We start from the raw sequence: 17,586 nt of genomic DNA on the forward strand, positions 1-17,586 counted from the left end.
TAGTGACAAATCATTATAACAAGGGTGCATCCTTGATGAACCAAATGTAGTATTGATTTTAAGTGTCGTCCATAATAACTTTGAAAAATTATTATTTTTATTATAGCTATTACAAATAGATTCTAAAAAGAGTCTACTAATAGCACCATTTTCTTTTAAAGGGCTAAATTAACAGTCTGAAAGGTTTAACAGATCCATCAATGGAATATTACGTTAACACAAAATAAAAGGCTTTCTCAGTTTCTGCAGTATCTATAGATATTGTATTTAAGTGTTTAAATTAGAATGTGCCTAGTGAAAGTATTTTATGAATTATTGACATTTTCAATCTACAAACTCCAGGAGGAAATTCATTAGGAGGTGTTCATTTTTGAAACACATTATATGAAGCCATTGTAATACAAGGTGCTTGAGCAGCACTCTTATTCAATGATGCATGGGTGTTATTTGAAAAGCATAATTTAGAAGCTGAGCTGCAGAGATTACTCCTGTCTCTCATTAAATAAAGGCTTAGCACTTTATTTACTGAAAAAGACAGACATCTGTCAGAATTTTTGATGTGCAGTATACCAAAAAATTTAATGCACTTACAAATCTTACTGCTATTTACTGAGGAACTTCTATTTGTTTCTTGGTGAATGTGAAATGGAAGAAGAGGAAGTATTTTTAGTTTCAGAATAATAAAAATTAGTGAGACATGAGGTGTTGAACCACAGGTTTGCTTTCACTGATAACAGAAATCATGTTTTCTTTGACCAAGAAATATGGAACCCATTTTTTCCCTCTATTATTTTAATCCTGTGAGAGATGATTTGCATTTCTAGACTCAAGGGATGATAGTGCTAACAAGTATGTGATCTAATTCCTTTCTTTGAAAATACTGTATTTCTATTTTTTGCAAAGAAGAAACAAATATTAATTGAGATCTATGTGTTGGGTGTAGAGATAAATAAGATTATCCTTCATTTCACTGAAGATCATTAATGAGTAAGATCAAAACTTGGATTTGAATCCCAATTCTAATACATACTATCCATATAGCCATGGTTTTTTGTGTCTCAGTTTCCTCCATTGAAAATTGAAGATAACGATAATGTCCACTTCATAAAAGAGTTTTGTGATGTTTAAATAGCATCAGTCTTGTATACAAAACTTCAGTTCTTAATTAGTGTATATGATGACAGATATTGTGCCTACCCTCAGGGAGATTCTGCTTATATTGTGTATCTCCTCTTAAGTATGCTCCTTCATGGATTTGGTGATAGAATGGAAATGAAGAGCAAGAGTACAAAAATAAAAATGTGTTCTTTGAATTTACTTGTTGGTAGAATCAGCATGGAACCTTTACACACATGACAGGTCTGTGATACCTCTTAGTATTGACCTTGATCAAATCTTTTAAACTTTTTTGAGTTGTTGTCAATTTTTATCAGATGGAAAAAATAAATGCCACATTAAATTTTTGTATGAAAAATTAAATCTGGTGAAATTTTTATGCAAGACTCATTTTTTTATAACTTATGTAGTTTGCCTTTCTACACTTCCTTAATTCATCAGCAAGTTTCTGATAAGGGTACCCAAATGTATTTTAATAATCTAAGCCAAAAGTAACCCCAAAATAATTCTTTTTAAAATATCATTTCAATGAAAAATCTTTTTTTCTTATAAATTATTTAATATTTATAACTATATTATGTTCTTCATAGGTATATGTTTATATATTGCAGAAATAGAGAAGCATTATTGGATTATAAATTTCTACCTATTAGGAGCATGGATGTTGTAGATAGAAAATGTGATCTATGATTTACTGTATAGAAAAGGAAATTAAAAGGACATTTAGATGCCATTTCATAGTTCTTAGTTATGGCACTAACAATTTTCAGCATGCAAAAAATTTATTTCTTTGCAGTTTGCAATGCAGCTTGGAAAAACTTGGCAATGAATATACATGCTCTCTGTTCCATACCTTTTTAAATTAAAGGATGCAATTCTAAAGTGTTACATGTGGTACAAAAAAACTGGTTAGAACTGATAACATTTTAGTTTACTAAGCAATAACATAATTGGATGTTGTATCTATTTTATGAACACTGAAGATTGAAGGGAAACTTTACTAGCCTCTTTTTTTCTACTTCCCCCCTTTTATACAGAATAAAATTCTCTTTAGTGTGAATTTGCCATTCCCTCTAACCACAGGATATAGCATATGACATTAAGTTTGACAAAGGATAACAATGAAATCACTTTAAGGAAATACATAAACATATTTATAGAGACTGAATGGACAACAAAAGTAGTTGCAGCAAAGAGAGAAAAGAAAACAGACTTGTTCCAAAGAGGTTTGGAAATGAACAATGACACTTATAATGTTCAGAATTCAGAATATCAGTCAAGCTATGGGATAGGAGATCCTGAAGAAGGCCCTGCCCCAGTTGTCATCATATAATTCATTAATTTGTGATCTCATTTCAGAAAGGAGAAAAACAAGTATGTTAGGCCTGTATTTTTAGATCTTTGCAGGCTGTTTTATGGCAACAAATTGTTCATGCCAGTATAACTCTCAGGACTATCTATATAATTTTTCTCCAGTTTTATGTTTAATGAGTTAGATAAATTTCTTATAAATTTTACTTTCCTTTCCATCTATTACAATATTGAAAGGCATTATGCAGATAATTCATTGCATTTTGATTTCACATGGTACAACCAGATAGTTTCACCATGTTTTACAACATTTTTTCAAACATCAAGAAGCAATAATATTCACCATTATTTGTGTTATATATTTAATTCAGCCGTTATTGATTAGGGATATATTATTTGTTCGGCAGTTTTAGTTAGCTTTTTTGACACTGTGACCAAAGACCTGATAAGAAAAACATAGAAAAGGACGAGTCTATTTTGTCTCATGGTATCTGTAGTTCAGCTTCTTTGGGGGTGACTCCACAGTTTTAGGCACAAGTAAGGCAGAACATTGTGGTGGAAGAGCACTGCAGAGAAAAGCAACTCAGGACAGGGCAGTTAAGAAGCTGAAGAACTGGGCTCACCAGTGACAAATATGAACCAAAAGGCACACTTCTAATGACCTACTTCCTCCAGCCATATCCTACCTGTCTACAGTTACTTCTCAGTGAATCCAAATCAGTGAATTAATCTACTGATTAGGTTATACTTCTCATATTCACATTGTTTTACCTTGAACCTTCTTTTTCTCACACATGAACTTTTGGGGGATACCTCATATCTAAATCACAACAGGCATTACAAAGGAAATGGTGATATGCTGTTTCAAAAATCACTTTAATTTGTTGTCTCAGGGATAAGGAACATTCTAGAATCAGAATTGGATGCTAGGCAATGACTGGCCAATTCTAAATGTTACTAAGCTTTTCAACGACAAATTATGTTGTCTTGCCAGTTTTTGTTATGGGAATATGATTTGTGTGCACTTGTTTCAACTTAAATTATAGGTCTGTTTTACTTCAGTCTTGAAAATAGCAAATAAAAGATAAATGAGCTACAGCCAGTCATGACATGGGCAAGACCATAATAATTTTCTCCAAAGCAGAACTGCCTAATAAATCTTAATTTTGAGTAACCAGCAAGTAACAGAGGCAAGCTCTATTTACAATAGAGCTTATGCCAATTTCTTGGAAATTAGACTAAGAACTGAGTATTAAAAGCAAAATTCTTCCAAAAGACTGCTGAGATGATAGATGAAAGTTCTTTGAAGAATCAAAATTTCTATTAAAATGTAAGATAATCTTTACAAAATATAATAGAAACATTATCACTATTTTTTTGTTACAAATCCTATCTTCCTCATTTTGAAGGGACAAATTTCACTCAAGAAAGTAGGATATTTGTAAATAAAAGTCTTTAAGTTTAATGTGAAAGTAGTCTAACATTCTGTGAGGGAGGGTACATTTCATGTTTTAGAGTATAAACAGCTCCGTATTTAATTTTCAAAAACATGTATCTGGAGCTACTTGAAGGAAACAAATTAATCAAACATTTTTTGTAGGTTAGTGATTGAAAAATGTGAACTGTAGGATGACTTCCCATTTCTAATCTCCACCCTCACTGTAATCCGTTTTTTTTAAAAAAAAAAATATTTATTTATTTATTTTTTTTGTTTTCAGTGGACACAACATCTTTGTTTGTATGTGGTGCTGAGGATCGAACCCGGGCAGCATGCATGCCAGGCGAGCACACTACCGCTTGAGCCACATCCCCAGCCCTGTAATAGGTTTTAAGTTCAAATTTTGAGACTGTTGATTAAGTAATTTTTAAATGTGCAGGGTCTTCTAGTTGTAAGTTTGAACACATGTTAGTATTCTAGTGAAAGCATGGCATACATCTCTTAGATAAAGTCTTTAACTGGTCTCTATTTAGTCAATACAGTCACGTTTACCATGTAGTTAGTTACTCAATAAAGTATAACTGAGAATACACTATGGCAATATAATATTTAAGTAATTTTAGAAATAGTGTTAAAAATAAGACTTGTAAATTAGTGAGCTACAACTTTCTAGCCTAACTTTTTGTATATACAGGTGTTTTTTTTTTCTTAAAATGTGTGATATTGAGGTTTCAAAAGTCAATGACTAGAAATAAGTATGTATTGACAGTAATTGAAAACATGAGTTTAGGTCAAAGAACAAAAATCTCACCCAAATGTAATTAACCAAAACAGCATCTCTTGATTGTCTTTGAAATTTTCCTGGAGTTTTCTTTTTTTTTTTTTTTTTAATGAGATGGATTCAAAATAAAAAGTTTCTTCTCAGCAAAAGAAACAAATTTATTTTATTTTTAAAGGAAAAAAAAATCAATGTGTCTAAGACCAGTCTAGAGTTAAACCTCCAGGAAAACACTCAGAAAATGGACTATTACTATTTCAATTTGTCATGCCAGTAAGTAAACACAAAGAATACTTTGGATTTCTTTTTTTTTCCTGGAGTTTTCAATATGTTTACTGTGCATAATTTATCAGTTCATCCCTTCCAGTAAAATTGCCTTAGTTTTACAATATTTATAATCTGTAATTTTTAAAGTTTTAAGAAACCATTCTTCCTGACACTTGGACCATTTTCTTGTTGGTAACTTGTTTGTTTGTTTTTCCTCATTAGGATGCAGGCAAATTGTGTTTAAAGAGACAAATGTTTATAAGTTCAAAAAGGTGCCACTTAATGGACATTGATGAATATGTCATAATTTCTCAAAACTTTCACTGACTTATACTGATCAGTAACTTAAAAACAATAATGAAAATTAATTTTAGAAATTATAAACACTATGTGTTTGAGGACCTCACTACATTTTCATGACTGTATATTGACTCAGTTAAGAATGTCAAAAAGGCAGAGGCAGATTTGTAAGAATTATAAGAAAAATAATTATAAAATTGTAAGAATCTTCTGCTAATAGATATTTCTGAATGACAGTAGTTTTCCATGATAATATCAAATATTGATAAGTGTGAGATAAATTTATTTAAGAAGGGTTATAAGTTCATTTATTCAGGGAAAGAGCTTCCCGGTTAATGTGTAACATCATAGAGGACATTTCACACAAGACAGATAAGCTATAAGGAGTCATAGGTTCTAGAAAACAGTTGACAAGAGTAGTTTCTTTTGAAGATGTCAGTTCTTCCAAAGAAACATTTTTTATTGAAATAAAAAAAGAAGACTATTATCTTAAATAATGGTACAGACTTAGTATTTATAAATAAAACAAACAAAATTATTTGAAAGCTTTCTGTATATATAATTGCTGACCTGCCCTTTAAAATATAAAATATCGGTGTAATTATAAATATTGCATTTCATGTCTATCATTTGGAGTAGTATGCTTATTCAATCAGATTGATTAATTTTTGCCTATTTTTCCAAGTTTATACTGTATTTTAAAATTTACATGATTTTTTTAAAAACTGCATTAGACAAATGGGTTTTTAAACAATAAACATAATGTTCGATGAAGGAAGTATGAGTGAAATGAATTATTTACTTTCAGTTTGGAAGAGGTGAATAAAAACTGCTTGGCCAATACCGTACCATTAATCTATTCTCTTTTCTCCTTTCTCTCTTTACTTCTCTCTCTCCAATAGAAGTGGAACAAAAAGGTAATTAAATACCTTTCATCAATTATATGCTATTTATAGGCTAAGTTATTTAACAGTTTAACATTGAGCTAAAATAATTTTGTTATTAATTCTTATCTATTTTATGAAAGTTTATTTACTACTTCTGCTGCTCAACTTCACTTTAATCTGTTTTACTGACCAATGCTGGTTTGATCCTTTTATCCTAACACAGTTTAATATTATAAAAATTTCAACATTATATTATATTCCTCTTTATTTTTAAGTAAGTAGTTAGAAATCCAATAGATGTGATGAACAGTGATTGCTTTAGATTTGTTTTCATTTATGTGCTAAATGATTTCTCATAGCTCTGGTCTAGTAGGTTCCCCTGTTTCACTCATTTGTGTCTACTAGGGGGAAAGGGAGATAATTTTCTAAAATATTTTAAATTGCTTTAGCAACCAAGGGCTTATTATTAACTTTAGCATAAAGGTGATGGACAATTTTTACAGCAAAGAGTTACTTTTCCTTACAACTAAAGCAATCATTTAAACAGCTGAGAAATTTTTATAATCATCAATATTATTATGGTTTCTAAATTGGCAATGCTCTTCTATTCTTGCTATGGAATATTTTGATAGCCAGTTCCCCTGACATCTTATTATTTCTTCAAAATTAAAACTTGGGAGATTTTGGTAATTTACTGTCCTTTTCAATAATCTCCAAAAATGTAGCTGAGTTTCATCTTGTTTTCCATTGAATCTGTGCTTATAATCGCTATTAAAAAGCTAATCACTAATGCTGAAAGAATAATAAATCATTAAAAGTGGGTCAGCATCTAAATTCCTTGTGATTTCCTAATTTTTCCACCCTGTATATTTCTAATCACTTCAAACATAACAGTGGACTGCATGATTATTTTTCAGTGTGTTTGCTTTGCAAATATATTAGAGCAGTGTTTCCCACAGCAGGTTCAGCAGAAGACTGCAATCCAAAGAGGCTCTGTGGAAAAATTCCAAGATCAAATTAGTTTGTGAAAATTCCTCACCCTTACAGCTTCTGCCGGGGAGATTCTCTAATTTAACTCTGCTATTAGAATCTCTACCACATAGTATCTGATGTAACATTTCTTAGATAAATGTGGCTAAGGATCCTTTTTTTTTTTCTTTTGTTGTAATACCTAGCTTTACTACTTGAAACCAGTGCTTCAAGGACCGCCCTATGGGAAACATTGCTTTATTGCCCCTTCATGTCAGATGAATCAGACAAGCTTTCTTATAACCACAGTCACAATATGTTACTGAATCATACTAAAATGCAGGTGAATCAGATGATTCTTGCCTGTTTTCATTCTGAAGTATGAGCAGCAAAATATAGCAAGTAATCTTGTTTTTTAATGCTTTTTTCATGTAACAGTAAAAGGTACATGTTTTAAGTTCCAATACTACTGTATTTAACAGGACATTTTTAACTGATTAAAATCTAGATCTTGGGTTCTTTTCTGTAACTTTTCACCCTTTCTTCTTTCCTTATTCCTTCTTTCCTTTCTTTTTCTTCCTTTCTCTTTTTCCTTCCAGTATCCATCCATCACTCATTTTTAATTGTGTGGACTGCATGCTCTGTGCGTGTTGTAGCAGTTTCAAGAGCTTTTTTTGCTAGAGGATTCACTGGCCTGTAACATACAAGATTTTTCATTTATTTAAACAAAAATTACTGTGGGATATTCCTATGTTTACTAATGACAACTGTTCAACAGCTAATTTTTTGAGAGTGGAAACAATATACTTTCATTTCCAAATAAGATATGTTCTTCAGTGAACTCATAAACACATTGTGTATAGACTTTTGTATTCGTTATATGTCTATAGAATACATAGACATATGTTGCACTTGATACATATCTTCAAAAATGTTATCATACACTTTAACAAAGGTAAAAACCACAGGAAAGCACAGCTACTGATTTAAAAAGTCTAAATTTTTAAGCAAATGAAATCAAAGTGATTTTTTTAAAAAGTCAAAATTAATATGGAAAAATACTTTGTGTTCTCAAAAAATGCACCAAAATAAGTGGTGGTGGGTATCTCTGGTTACAGTTGCATTCTTGCTGAAAAATAAGAATATATGAGAAAATAATTAATTAATACAATTTTTGTCTTAACTCTTTCCCTTCCAACAGTTTTTCTTTGTCCTGGACTACTAAAAGGAGTATACCAGAGTGAACATTTGTTTGAGTCTGACCACCAGTCTGGGGCATGGTGCAAAGACCCTCTTCAGGCTTCTGACAAGATTTATTATATGCCCTGGACCCCCTACAGAACTGATACCTTGACTGAATATTCATCCAAAGATGACTTCATTGCTGGAAGGCCAACTACTACCTACAAGCTCCCTCATAGGGTGGATGGCACAGGATTTGTTGTGTATGATGGAGCCTTGTTCTTCAATAAAGAGCGCACCAGGAACATAGTAAAGTTTGATTTGCGGACTAGGATAAAGAGTGGAGAGGCTATCATAGCAAATGCCAATTACCATGATACCTCCCCTTACCGATGGGGAGGCAAATCTGACATAGACCTGGCAGTGGATGAAAATGGGCTCTGGGTCATCTATGCAACAGAACAAAACAATGGTAAAATCGTCATTAGTCAGTTGAACCCTTATACCCTGCGGATTGAAGGGACATGGGATACTGCATATGATAAAAGGTCAGCTTCCAATGCATTTATGATTTGTGGGATTCTGTATGTGGTCAAATCTGTATATGAGGATGATGACAATGAGGCCACCGGGAATAAGATTGACTACATTTACAATACCGACCAAAGCAAGGATAGTCTGGTGGATGTTCCTTTTCCCAATTCATATCAATACATAGCAGCTGTGGATTATAACCCCAGGGACAACCTACTCTATGTGTGGAATAACTATCATGTAGTGAAATATTCCTTGGACTTTGGACCTCTGGATAGTAGATCAGGTAAGTTTGAATTTTGATGGTATTCTGTGGGTGGATACTTTAGAGTTTGTTCTCATGAATTTAATTAGATTAACTGTGGTCTCTCTCTCTTCTGGCCTGTGTACCTAAAACTATTCTTTTTCTTATCTTTTTAGAGAAATCAATGATACCACTTTCAGTCCTAACAATTTATAACTATGAAAACCTGATTATTTGTCCTTTGTACAGCTTTTCTCCAAATTTTAGCTCTTCTTTTCTATGGGTATGTGTCATTAGCTGCTGGTTAGATCTTTGCATACTGAAATACACAAAACCTTTGCTAAGATAGGATGCTATCCTTTCTAATTAATTGTGAAATGCCCACAAAAATGCTCTTTGCTTGGAACATATCAAGGGTTTAGGATGATACAATGCTACAGGAACTGTTAACCAATATATTCACCTCACAGATCATTTTATGTGACCACTTCATGGGACATATTGTCAGTTTGAGTGTGCCTTTGTCTGAGTAAACTTATTTGATATAGAGAATAATGTACATAACTGGTAAGTACAAAAAATCAATTTTTATAAGAAATGACAATGGAGAACAGTTTTGAATAAATTTGAGATCGAATCTTTCCTTTCAGTTCTTTAAAAGTATCCCTTATCTCTCTGGAACATACCATTTCCTTTTAATGTTGTTTAAAGATAACTATAAATAGCTTTAGTTTTTCTATTTCTTTTTTTTTTACTTTTATTTACACAAGAGAACAGAATTATCTTAATTTAAAAGTTAAGTTTTGAAGCAAGCCATTATAATGTTCTCTAAGATTAAATGTAGTTGAAAATTTAAATAGAGGTGTCTGAATTTTGATAGTAATATGCCCATTCAAGTATTTTATCTTTTAGATTTTCCTGTTAATATCCTTATTTTCTGCACTTTTTAAAAAATATTCTTTAAATACTGGAACTTCACCTAGTTGCATTCTACCATGGGATTATACACCAGCCCAGATATACATATGTGTGTGTGTGTGTGTGTGTGTGTGTGTGTGTTGTGTGTGTATTCCTCCTGTCTCAGCCTCCTGAGTAGGGGTATCACAGGCACATGCCTTCATGTGCATCCATTTTTGTTTTTACCATGCTTTCACTAGCATGCCATTCTTCTAAATGGTCCAGTATATACACATTTTCTTACAGAAACAGATTCTAAGTTTCATATGACCAATTACCTTACCTCATACTGTTTTTTAAAAATATGTATTATTTTTTAGTTGTAGGTGGACACAATATTTTTATTTTATTTATTTGTATGTGGTGCTATGGATCGAACCCAGGGCCTCAAACATGCTAGGCAAGCACTCTACCTCTGAGCCACAACCTTAACACTATATATCCTCTTTTTAAAATATATCTATCTGATCATTATCTTTTTAAAATATATCTATCGGACATTAGTGTAATATAATGCATTCATTTAAGTCAGGTTCAATAGCTCTTTGTTGAATGAATGAATGAATGAATGGCTTTCCACCACTTCTTTAGATAGAATGACAAATTAGGTGGCTTTTTTGTCTAACCTCTAAAAGGCTTCAGTAAAAGTGACAGTGCTTCTTTTCCTAATCATTAATGTTGATATTGTGTTGAATTGGCTTTTATGGAAGGGAAAGCCAAATTTGCAACAACAACAAAAGCACGTTATTATTAGGTCTTCAAAAAATCTTCTAAACCAACTGCATTATCTGTTTAAATGCAGTACAGGTAAGATTTTTAAATACAATATACTGTGCAATTGAGAACCTGAGCAAAAATCAATCATTGGGTTGTATCCTAGGATACAACCTATTCTTCTATAGCTATGATATTCTTAAATCAAAATAAATAATTTGTTACTGAAAACTCTGTTTATTAATGGTTCTTAACCATTTTTATTATTCATTTTGATCACAAAGTAATTTCAAATGGCCTCAAAAGAAATTATAATCATATTTTGTAATTAGAGCAAAAAGCAATAATATAGTTTCACTTTTGTTTATTAAAAAATTATATGTTATTTGATATCTCTATGTAGGTAGAAAGAGGAGAATTGTTATTAATTGTGGCCATGAAGAAGGTTGTACCACTCAATTAATTTTATTTATCTGTTTGTTTATTTATGGGAGCGGGGCCATTTCAACCCACATCTAATAGTGCTCATGTTTGTGAAAAAGATGTTTTTGAAGTGACAAACTTTAAGAAATGATAATTTTCAGCTTTTAATTGAATTCCTAAGCCAGCAGATTCAGTTTTCACTCCTTTTGAACAACCACAATTAAGACTTTGTTTTGCAAGTAGTGGGATTTCACCTGTAATAAATTTGTAGATATAATTGCCAGAAAAAGTATCAATTTGCACACACAGCTGCTCAAATTAAAAAGCTAGTACTTTGGCATGGACTTACTGTAGTTTAGAGGTGGAAAGAATAAGTGTAGAAGTAAATTTTATGCATGCTATATGTGGATACGAGAATTTCAGTTAGCATTAATTGAGGCTGTTCATCTTCATTCCACAGTTTTAGGTGGGTGCTTTTCTGTAGTAAATTACATTGACATTTTTCAAAGTAATTGCCTTCAAGGAATTCTTATTGCCAGTGTATTATGGGTCTTTTTATTCAACCATATATGAAAACTCCCAATTTACAAATATGTTATGGTCAAAAACTTACCTAAGTATGTAGATCAAAAATGTATTTGTTGTTGCCATTTGTTGGTAGCAGTCCAAGTCTTCTTGTTCTTATTTTAACTATGTTCTGTAACAAAAAATAATTAATGATTTTTGTATAGGGTTACCTATGTTTTACTTCTACTGTATATAACTGTTCTATACACCAAAAAACCTAGCATTGGAGATAAACACAAATGTGCTTCTCATAGATATAGAAAGCTCTCTGGTGATGCTTACACATGGGTAGCATCTGTTTCTAAATATGAACTAAGGGGTCTTGTAGGACCTGGGTTTGAATTCTACCACTGTCAGTTGCTCAATTGTGGGAAGTTTGCTCAGCCTTTTGTTCTTGGTTTCCTCGAGTATGAAGTGGAGAAAATGATGCCCACCTCAGAATTTTTTTGTTAAATTTTAATGTGGTAATGCACAGAATAGGCATAGTAGAGTCACTAACCGCGTAAGTAAGCTACACACCAGGGAGCCTCAAGTACCATTATTATCCACATTTTCCCAATGAGGGCCCCCAAAGCATTGTGGCTTATGTAACTTACTCAGAACTTTCTACTACTAGTGCTAAGCATTTTCTAGGTAAACTACAATTTGTAATTCATACTCTGAGAAAATTACCATGAATTCATACTCTAAAAATTGTTATCTACTTTTCAAGAATGAAATCAGTTGTTTTATTTTGTTTTGTTTTTACAAGAGTCATTTTTACATTCTAGAATAGAAAACTTTGTGGAAGTATGTGAAGAAAAGTTTATCTCCTCAGGAACATTCTAAAGAGTGATCGTAAAAGTCGTTTATTTCTAGTCCCTTACTTTTCCCAGCACCTACCTCCCTACTGCTAAATTGTCTTCTGTTAGTTTGGCATGACATGACATATATGACATATATGTTTTCTTTCTTTTTCAAAGGAAAACATTGTAAGGGATGATACAATCTGTGAAATGGATTGTTTTCTACCATATCAAGAAATTAATTTTAATTAAATCCTTTAAATTTGTACTGCAAATATGCATTGTTATATTGTAGAATATAACTAAAGTTTCTCATTGAAAAGATATTTAAGGTTCCATTCTTCTGTGTACAGTATACAAGAAGTTTAAAATTTCTAATTTATCTAAAATATTTTCAGGACATTATATTGCCATCACTTATTCTGCATTATATCAACTACGAATTGCCAATATTCTTATGGTTTTCCAAAATAAATTGATGTAAAAATAAGAACTTATTTTTATACTACTGCTTCATATCCATGTAACTATATATATTTGCAAACAATTTCTTTAAAAAATGTTAATAAGTTACTTGTATTTCACTTATTTAAGAATACACAGTGCAGAGAGTCTCTAATTTATAAAATGCTTTTTTATAACTACTTAGACTTGAATTAACACTGGAATAATCTCATTGATATTGTTTTGGTAATTTTTGTCTACAGTCTTATTGAGTGCCCGATAAATGTAGGTGTTCTGTAAAGGTTTGTTAAATGATTTAAACAAACAAATGAAAGAAAATAACTTACAGTGTTCTGATTTTTTAGGATATTGAGAGTAGAAGTGTTATTTCTAAATTTGTTTTATAAACCATATAATTTTAGTATGCTCCTCTGCTAGTCATCTTCATTGTTTGCTGCGAACTTCTAAGTCCAGAAGTTTTAACTCATTCCAGCCATTGTCCCCAGGTTCCTTACCCTACAGTTAGGTCCTTCTCCTCTTCACCCAGCCTGTCCTAGGCCTTGGTAAAAGGGCAATTGTACAGAGAATTTTATAGTAAGAATACAGTCTCAAAATGTTCCGTTAGAAAATTACTGATTTCCTCATGGTAGAGAAAATGGAAAGTGTATTATATTCAATAAGGCATAATAACCGTGAGGTTTTGTTTTGTTTATTTATTTATTTATTCATTCATTCATTCATTAATTCATTTATTTATTTATTTTTGTAGTACTATATATTGTACCATTGAGCCACATCCACATTCCTTTTCATTTTTTATTTCAATACATGGTCTCACTAAGTTGCACAGGGCCTCATTAAGTTGCCAAGGCTGGCCTTGAACTTGTGATCATCCTGTCTTTGGCCTCTTGAGGCACGTGGATTACAGGCATGTACTACTATGCCCAGATAATTGTGTTCTATTGAATCAACATTATGCTGGGCCCAGTTATTCCTTAGCTATTTCACAGGTTATATGAATGCCTCTGGTTTGCTTCATAATTCTCAAACTCTCTGTGTGTCCATGCATATCTGATGTGAGGTAATCATCTGTATCATTTGCCTACTCCCAGCAGCTTGGGAGGCTGAAGCAGGAGGATCACAAGTTCAAAGCCAGCCTCAGCAACTGAACCAGACCCTAAGCTATTTAGCAGGTAGACCCTGTCTCAGAATAAAAAAATAAAAAGGTCTGGGTGTGTGGCTCAATAGAAACCCTGGGTTCAATCCCTGGTACAAGGAAGGAAGGAAGGAAGGAAGGAAGGAAGGAAGGAAGGAAGGGAGGGAGGGAGGGAGGGAGGGAGGGAAGGAAAGAAAAGCATTGTGTTGGAAGAACTGATGATTCAACTTTGGACATTGTATCAAAAATGTTTATTAGCATTTAGCATTTTAGTGTAAAATGAAAGTGAAAGTGCTACTATTTTCTGAACAGAGCCCTACATCTAAAACTATTCAATCTAGAATGTTCTTCAAATGAACATTTAACTGAGTCAATTTCTTACCATATAAAATATGATATAAAGTATATATTCATCATTGCTTTCCATTGATCCTTTTTTGTGACTTGTCCAAATACTCGTTAGCTATTTCACAGGTTATTTGAATGCCTCTGGTTTGCTTCATAATTCTCAAACTCTCTGTATGTCCAGGCATATCTGGTGTGAGGTAATCAGTTGTATCACTTGCCTTTATCCATTAATAGTGATTGGTGTTGACTGGCCGTCAGTCTTAACTGTTCTTTCTCCCAAATCACCTTGTGCCTAATTCATTATTCATTAATGAAAAACGATGAGATGTGAGTCATTTTCTTTGACTCTTATAGTTAGTTTGTCTCCAAACTGTCTGTGGAAAAATCTAGATTTTCCTTTGCAAATATGCAAATACTTATCAGTATTTTCTTCTAAAGGAGGAAGAACTAGGCTCAAGTTGATAATTAGAACAAGCAGATAAACCTACTTCCAATATTTTCTGAAAGATACAGTGTCCACTGGTTGATATTTAATGCAGACCACATGAGGCACTGAATACTAACAATAGAAAGGATGGACATAACCACTGCCTTCTACCAGCTCTTCTGCTTCCCAAACAGTCCACATTTTCTTGAAAGCCATTTGAGATTATGTAAATGAACCATTCCTCTAGTGCTGAAGGTAGTAGAATCTAAACCAACAACAGAAAGCCTACACATAACAGTTTGACAATGCAGATAAGGTGAACCTTCTGTCCTTATAATATGCTAATTAAGCGAATTTGTGTCTCCAGTAAAAGCTGTGGCTATGTGGTGATGAATAAGAACTTTAAACACACATGACACCTCGTTAAAATGTAATTTTCACATCATATATCTGAGCCCTTTACTTTGACAGCTGAGTAATGTGAATGCTGGGCAGAGAATCCTGAACATTTTGAATCTGTCACGTGTTTAATAGGTAGTCGAATCTGCTTCCTGAACAGTTTAGTTAAATATGATGCACCCTCAACAGAAAATAGAGCCTGAAACTATGGAATCTTAAATCAGACTTGTCTACAGCCTATGGGTCATGATTGCTCCATGGTTCCACTTGAGATGCCACATTGTCTCTAAAGTTTAATTTACCTCTGTCTTAGTAGCTGAGTGCACTTTACAAAGAGAAAAATTGTCAGCAACTTGTTGCTAATATCAACCCTCCCTTTATTTTTATGCATCAGCTGTTTCCCTGTGTGAAAAGGGGCCCCCTCTTTTTCTTCCCAATGCTTCTCCATGGCCTGTAAGTGACAGCTGCTGCCTGAAGGACATTGCTTCCCAGCCAACTTGCAAAACTTGGAAGAACTGTCCAGTTGCCACTCAACATCAACTGAATACTCTCTCAAGTTTTTTTTTTTTTTTAAACCTTTGCTGTATTTTTTATTTCTTCATAATTTAGGGTTTAAATTTCCCTGAATGACACCTCCCACTTCTCAGGATTAGTGTAAAACACACAGTCCTGTACAAAAGAAAGCTGAACCTCACTTTATCCAACGGAACCCAGTATTAGCCATTAATCTGGCACATAGTTGACTTGTTTTAGCCTTTTTGCTGCTATGACAAGACCTGACAAGAAAAATTAGTGGAGGAAAAGTTTAACTGCGGCTCACAGTTTTAGATTTCTCACTCCACACATAGCTGACTCTGTTGCTTTGGGCTGGAGGTAAGGCAGAGAATTAGGGTGGAAGTGTGTGGTGGAGGAAAGCCTCTGGGAACATGGCATAGAAAGCAGAGATCTCCAGGGACAAAAGACATTTACCCCAAAGCCACACCCTCAGAAACCCACCTCCTCTAGCCACACTGTCCCTGCCTACAGTTTCTATGCAATTGATCCTTATCAGGCAATTAATGCACTGATTATGTTGGGGCTTTAATAACCCAGTCATTTCACCTCTAAACTGTCTTACATCGTCTCACACATGAGCTTTTGGATCACACCTAATATCTAAACCTTAACTTTGGCAGTCCTAATAATGGAGACTGGAGTCAAGGGGTGAAAGATTAAAAAATGTTACAATGTAAATTTTTCCATGTAGAGTGTTGTCCCTGCTAAATGAACAATTATTAGAAAAGTGATCAAATTGTTTCTATGTGGAAGTCACAGTCATAAAAAGACAACTTATTTATGATGAAGCTTCTGATTCACACCAGCTGTCCTTTCTGGACCCATTTCACTTGTCATTATCATGTCCACAAGAGGGCAGGCAGGTGGAACTGAAACAGTCTTGCAGCGGATTATCAGCACATCTTAAAAGGGTCGGTAGCAGTGACAAAAAATGAGATTTCTGGTTATCTAGGGGTTCCACCTTAGAAACCTGCCCTTAGATCCATATTAGCATAGGTAAATGAGAACTGATTTCATTATCTTATTGCTGTTAAAATACCCAAGAATGTGTTTCTCAATTGTTTAAATAATGTTCAAGTAGCTTGGATTAGGTTTGACAATTGACAGTTTGTGTTTTTAAGAATAATAGTATTTCTCCCTTAATGACTGCTTTTTCTCTAGAAAGCTAAATTCTCTGATAATATTAATTAATGACCAAATAATTCAAGACATATACATGACAGGTAAAAATTTATGGTACAACAAGACATGTTGCCAGATTTCTTCAGAAATAAATGGAGAATACTTATTTTTATCTGCATAAAGAAATTTGCCTATTGCTTGTCAGCAGTACAAATTTATGGCCAAACCTTTCGCATCTACTAACTCCACTGAAGGCATAAATCAGAATGATCCAGTGCTTTCTATGTAAAGTATTTTGTGATTAAAATATTTTAGCCTTAAAACTTGAATTTATTTTTAAATAGTGTTAAAAAGAACGATTCTACCTATAATAGACAAATGTAAGTGAAAAGACAGGTATTTGTTGATATTAAGATTTTCTAAAATAGTATCTATAATGTTAGGGTTTTTTTAATATGGAAATGACTTTAAAGAAATTTTTGCTTTTGAAAACAAGAAAAGTTTTTCTACAAACAAACTATTCATTAAAATATAGACTATGGTTATTAAAACATAGCTTCCTTTTAAAATCTATGTTAATTTTGCTATTAGCATGAGTATTAATGTATTAGACAAAAGGTTAGACTTATATTTTATAGAGAAACCCATCAAGAGATATGAATG

The 17,586-nt window shown here is 32.8% G+C and overlaps 1 protein-coding gene across 2 annotated transcripts in view; it reads left to right on the forward strand.

The window, feature by feature from the left end:
• Nucleotides 1–17,586, forward strand: part of ADGRL3 (adhesion G protein-coupled receptor L3) — a 788,620-nt gene that overhangs the window by 501,267 nt on the left and 269,767 nt on the right. For both annotated transcript variants that reach the window (XM_081302961.1, XM_081302962.1), the window contains one exon: nucleotides 8,268–9,068. In XM_081302961.1, coding sequence (XP_081159087.1) covers nucleotides 8,268–9,068 — 801 coding nt within the window. The remainder of the gene's footprint in view (nucleotides 1–8,267; nucleotides 9,069–17,586) is intronic.

Source organism: Spermophilus citellus, assembly GCF_964194105.1.
Source record: "Spermophilus citellus genome assembly, chromosome: 8".
Lineage (NCBI taxonomy): Eukaryota > Metazoa > Chordata > Mammalia > Rodentia > Sciuridae > Spermophilus > Spermophilus citellus.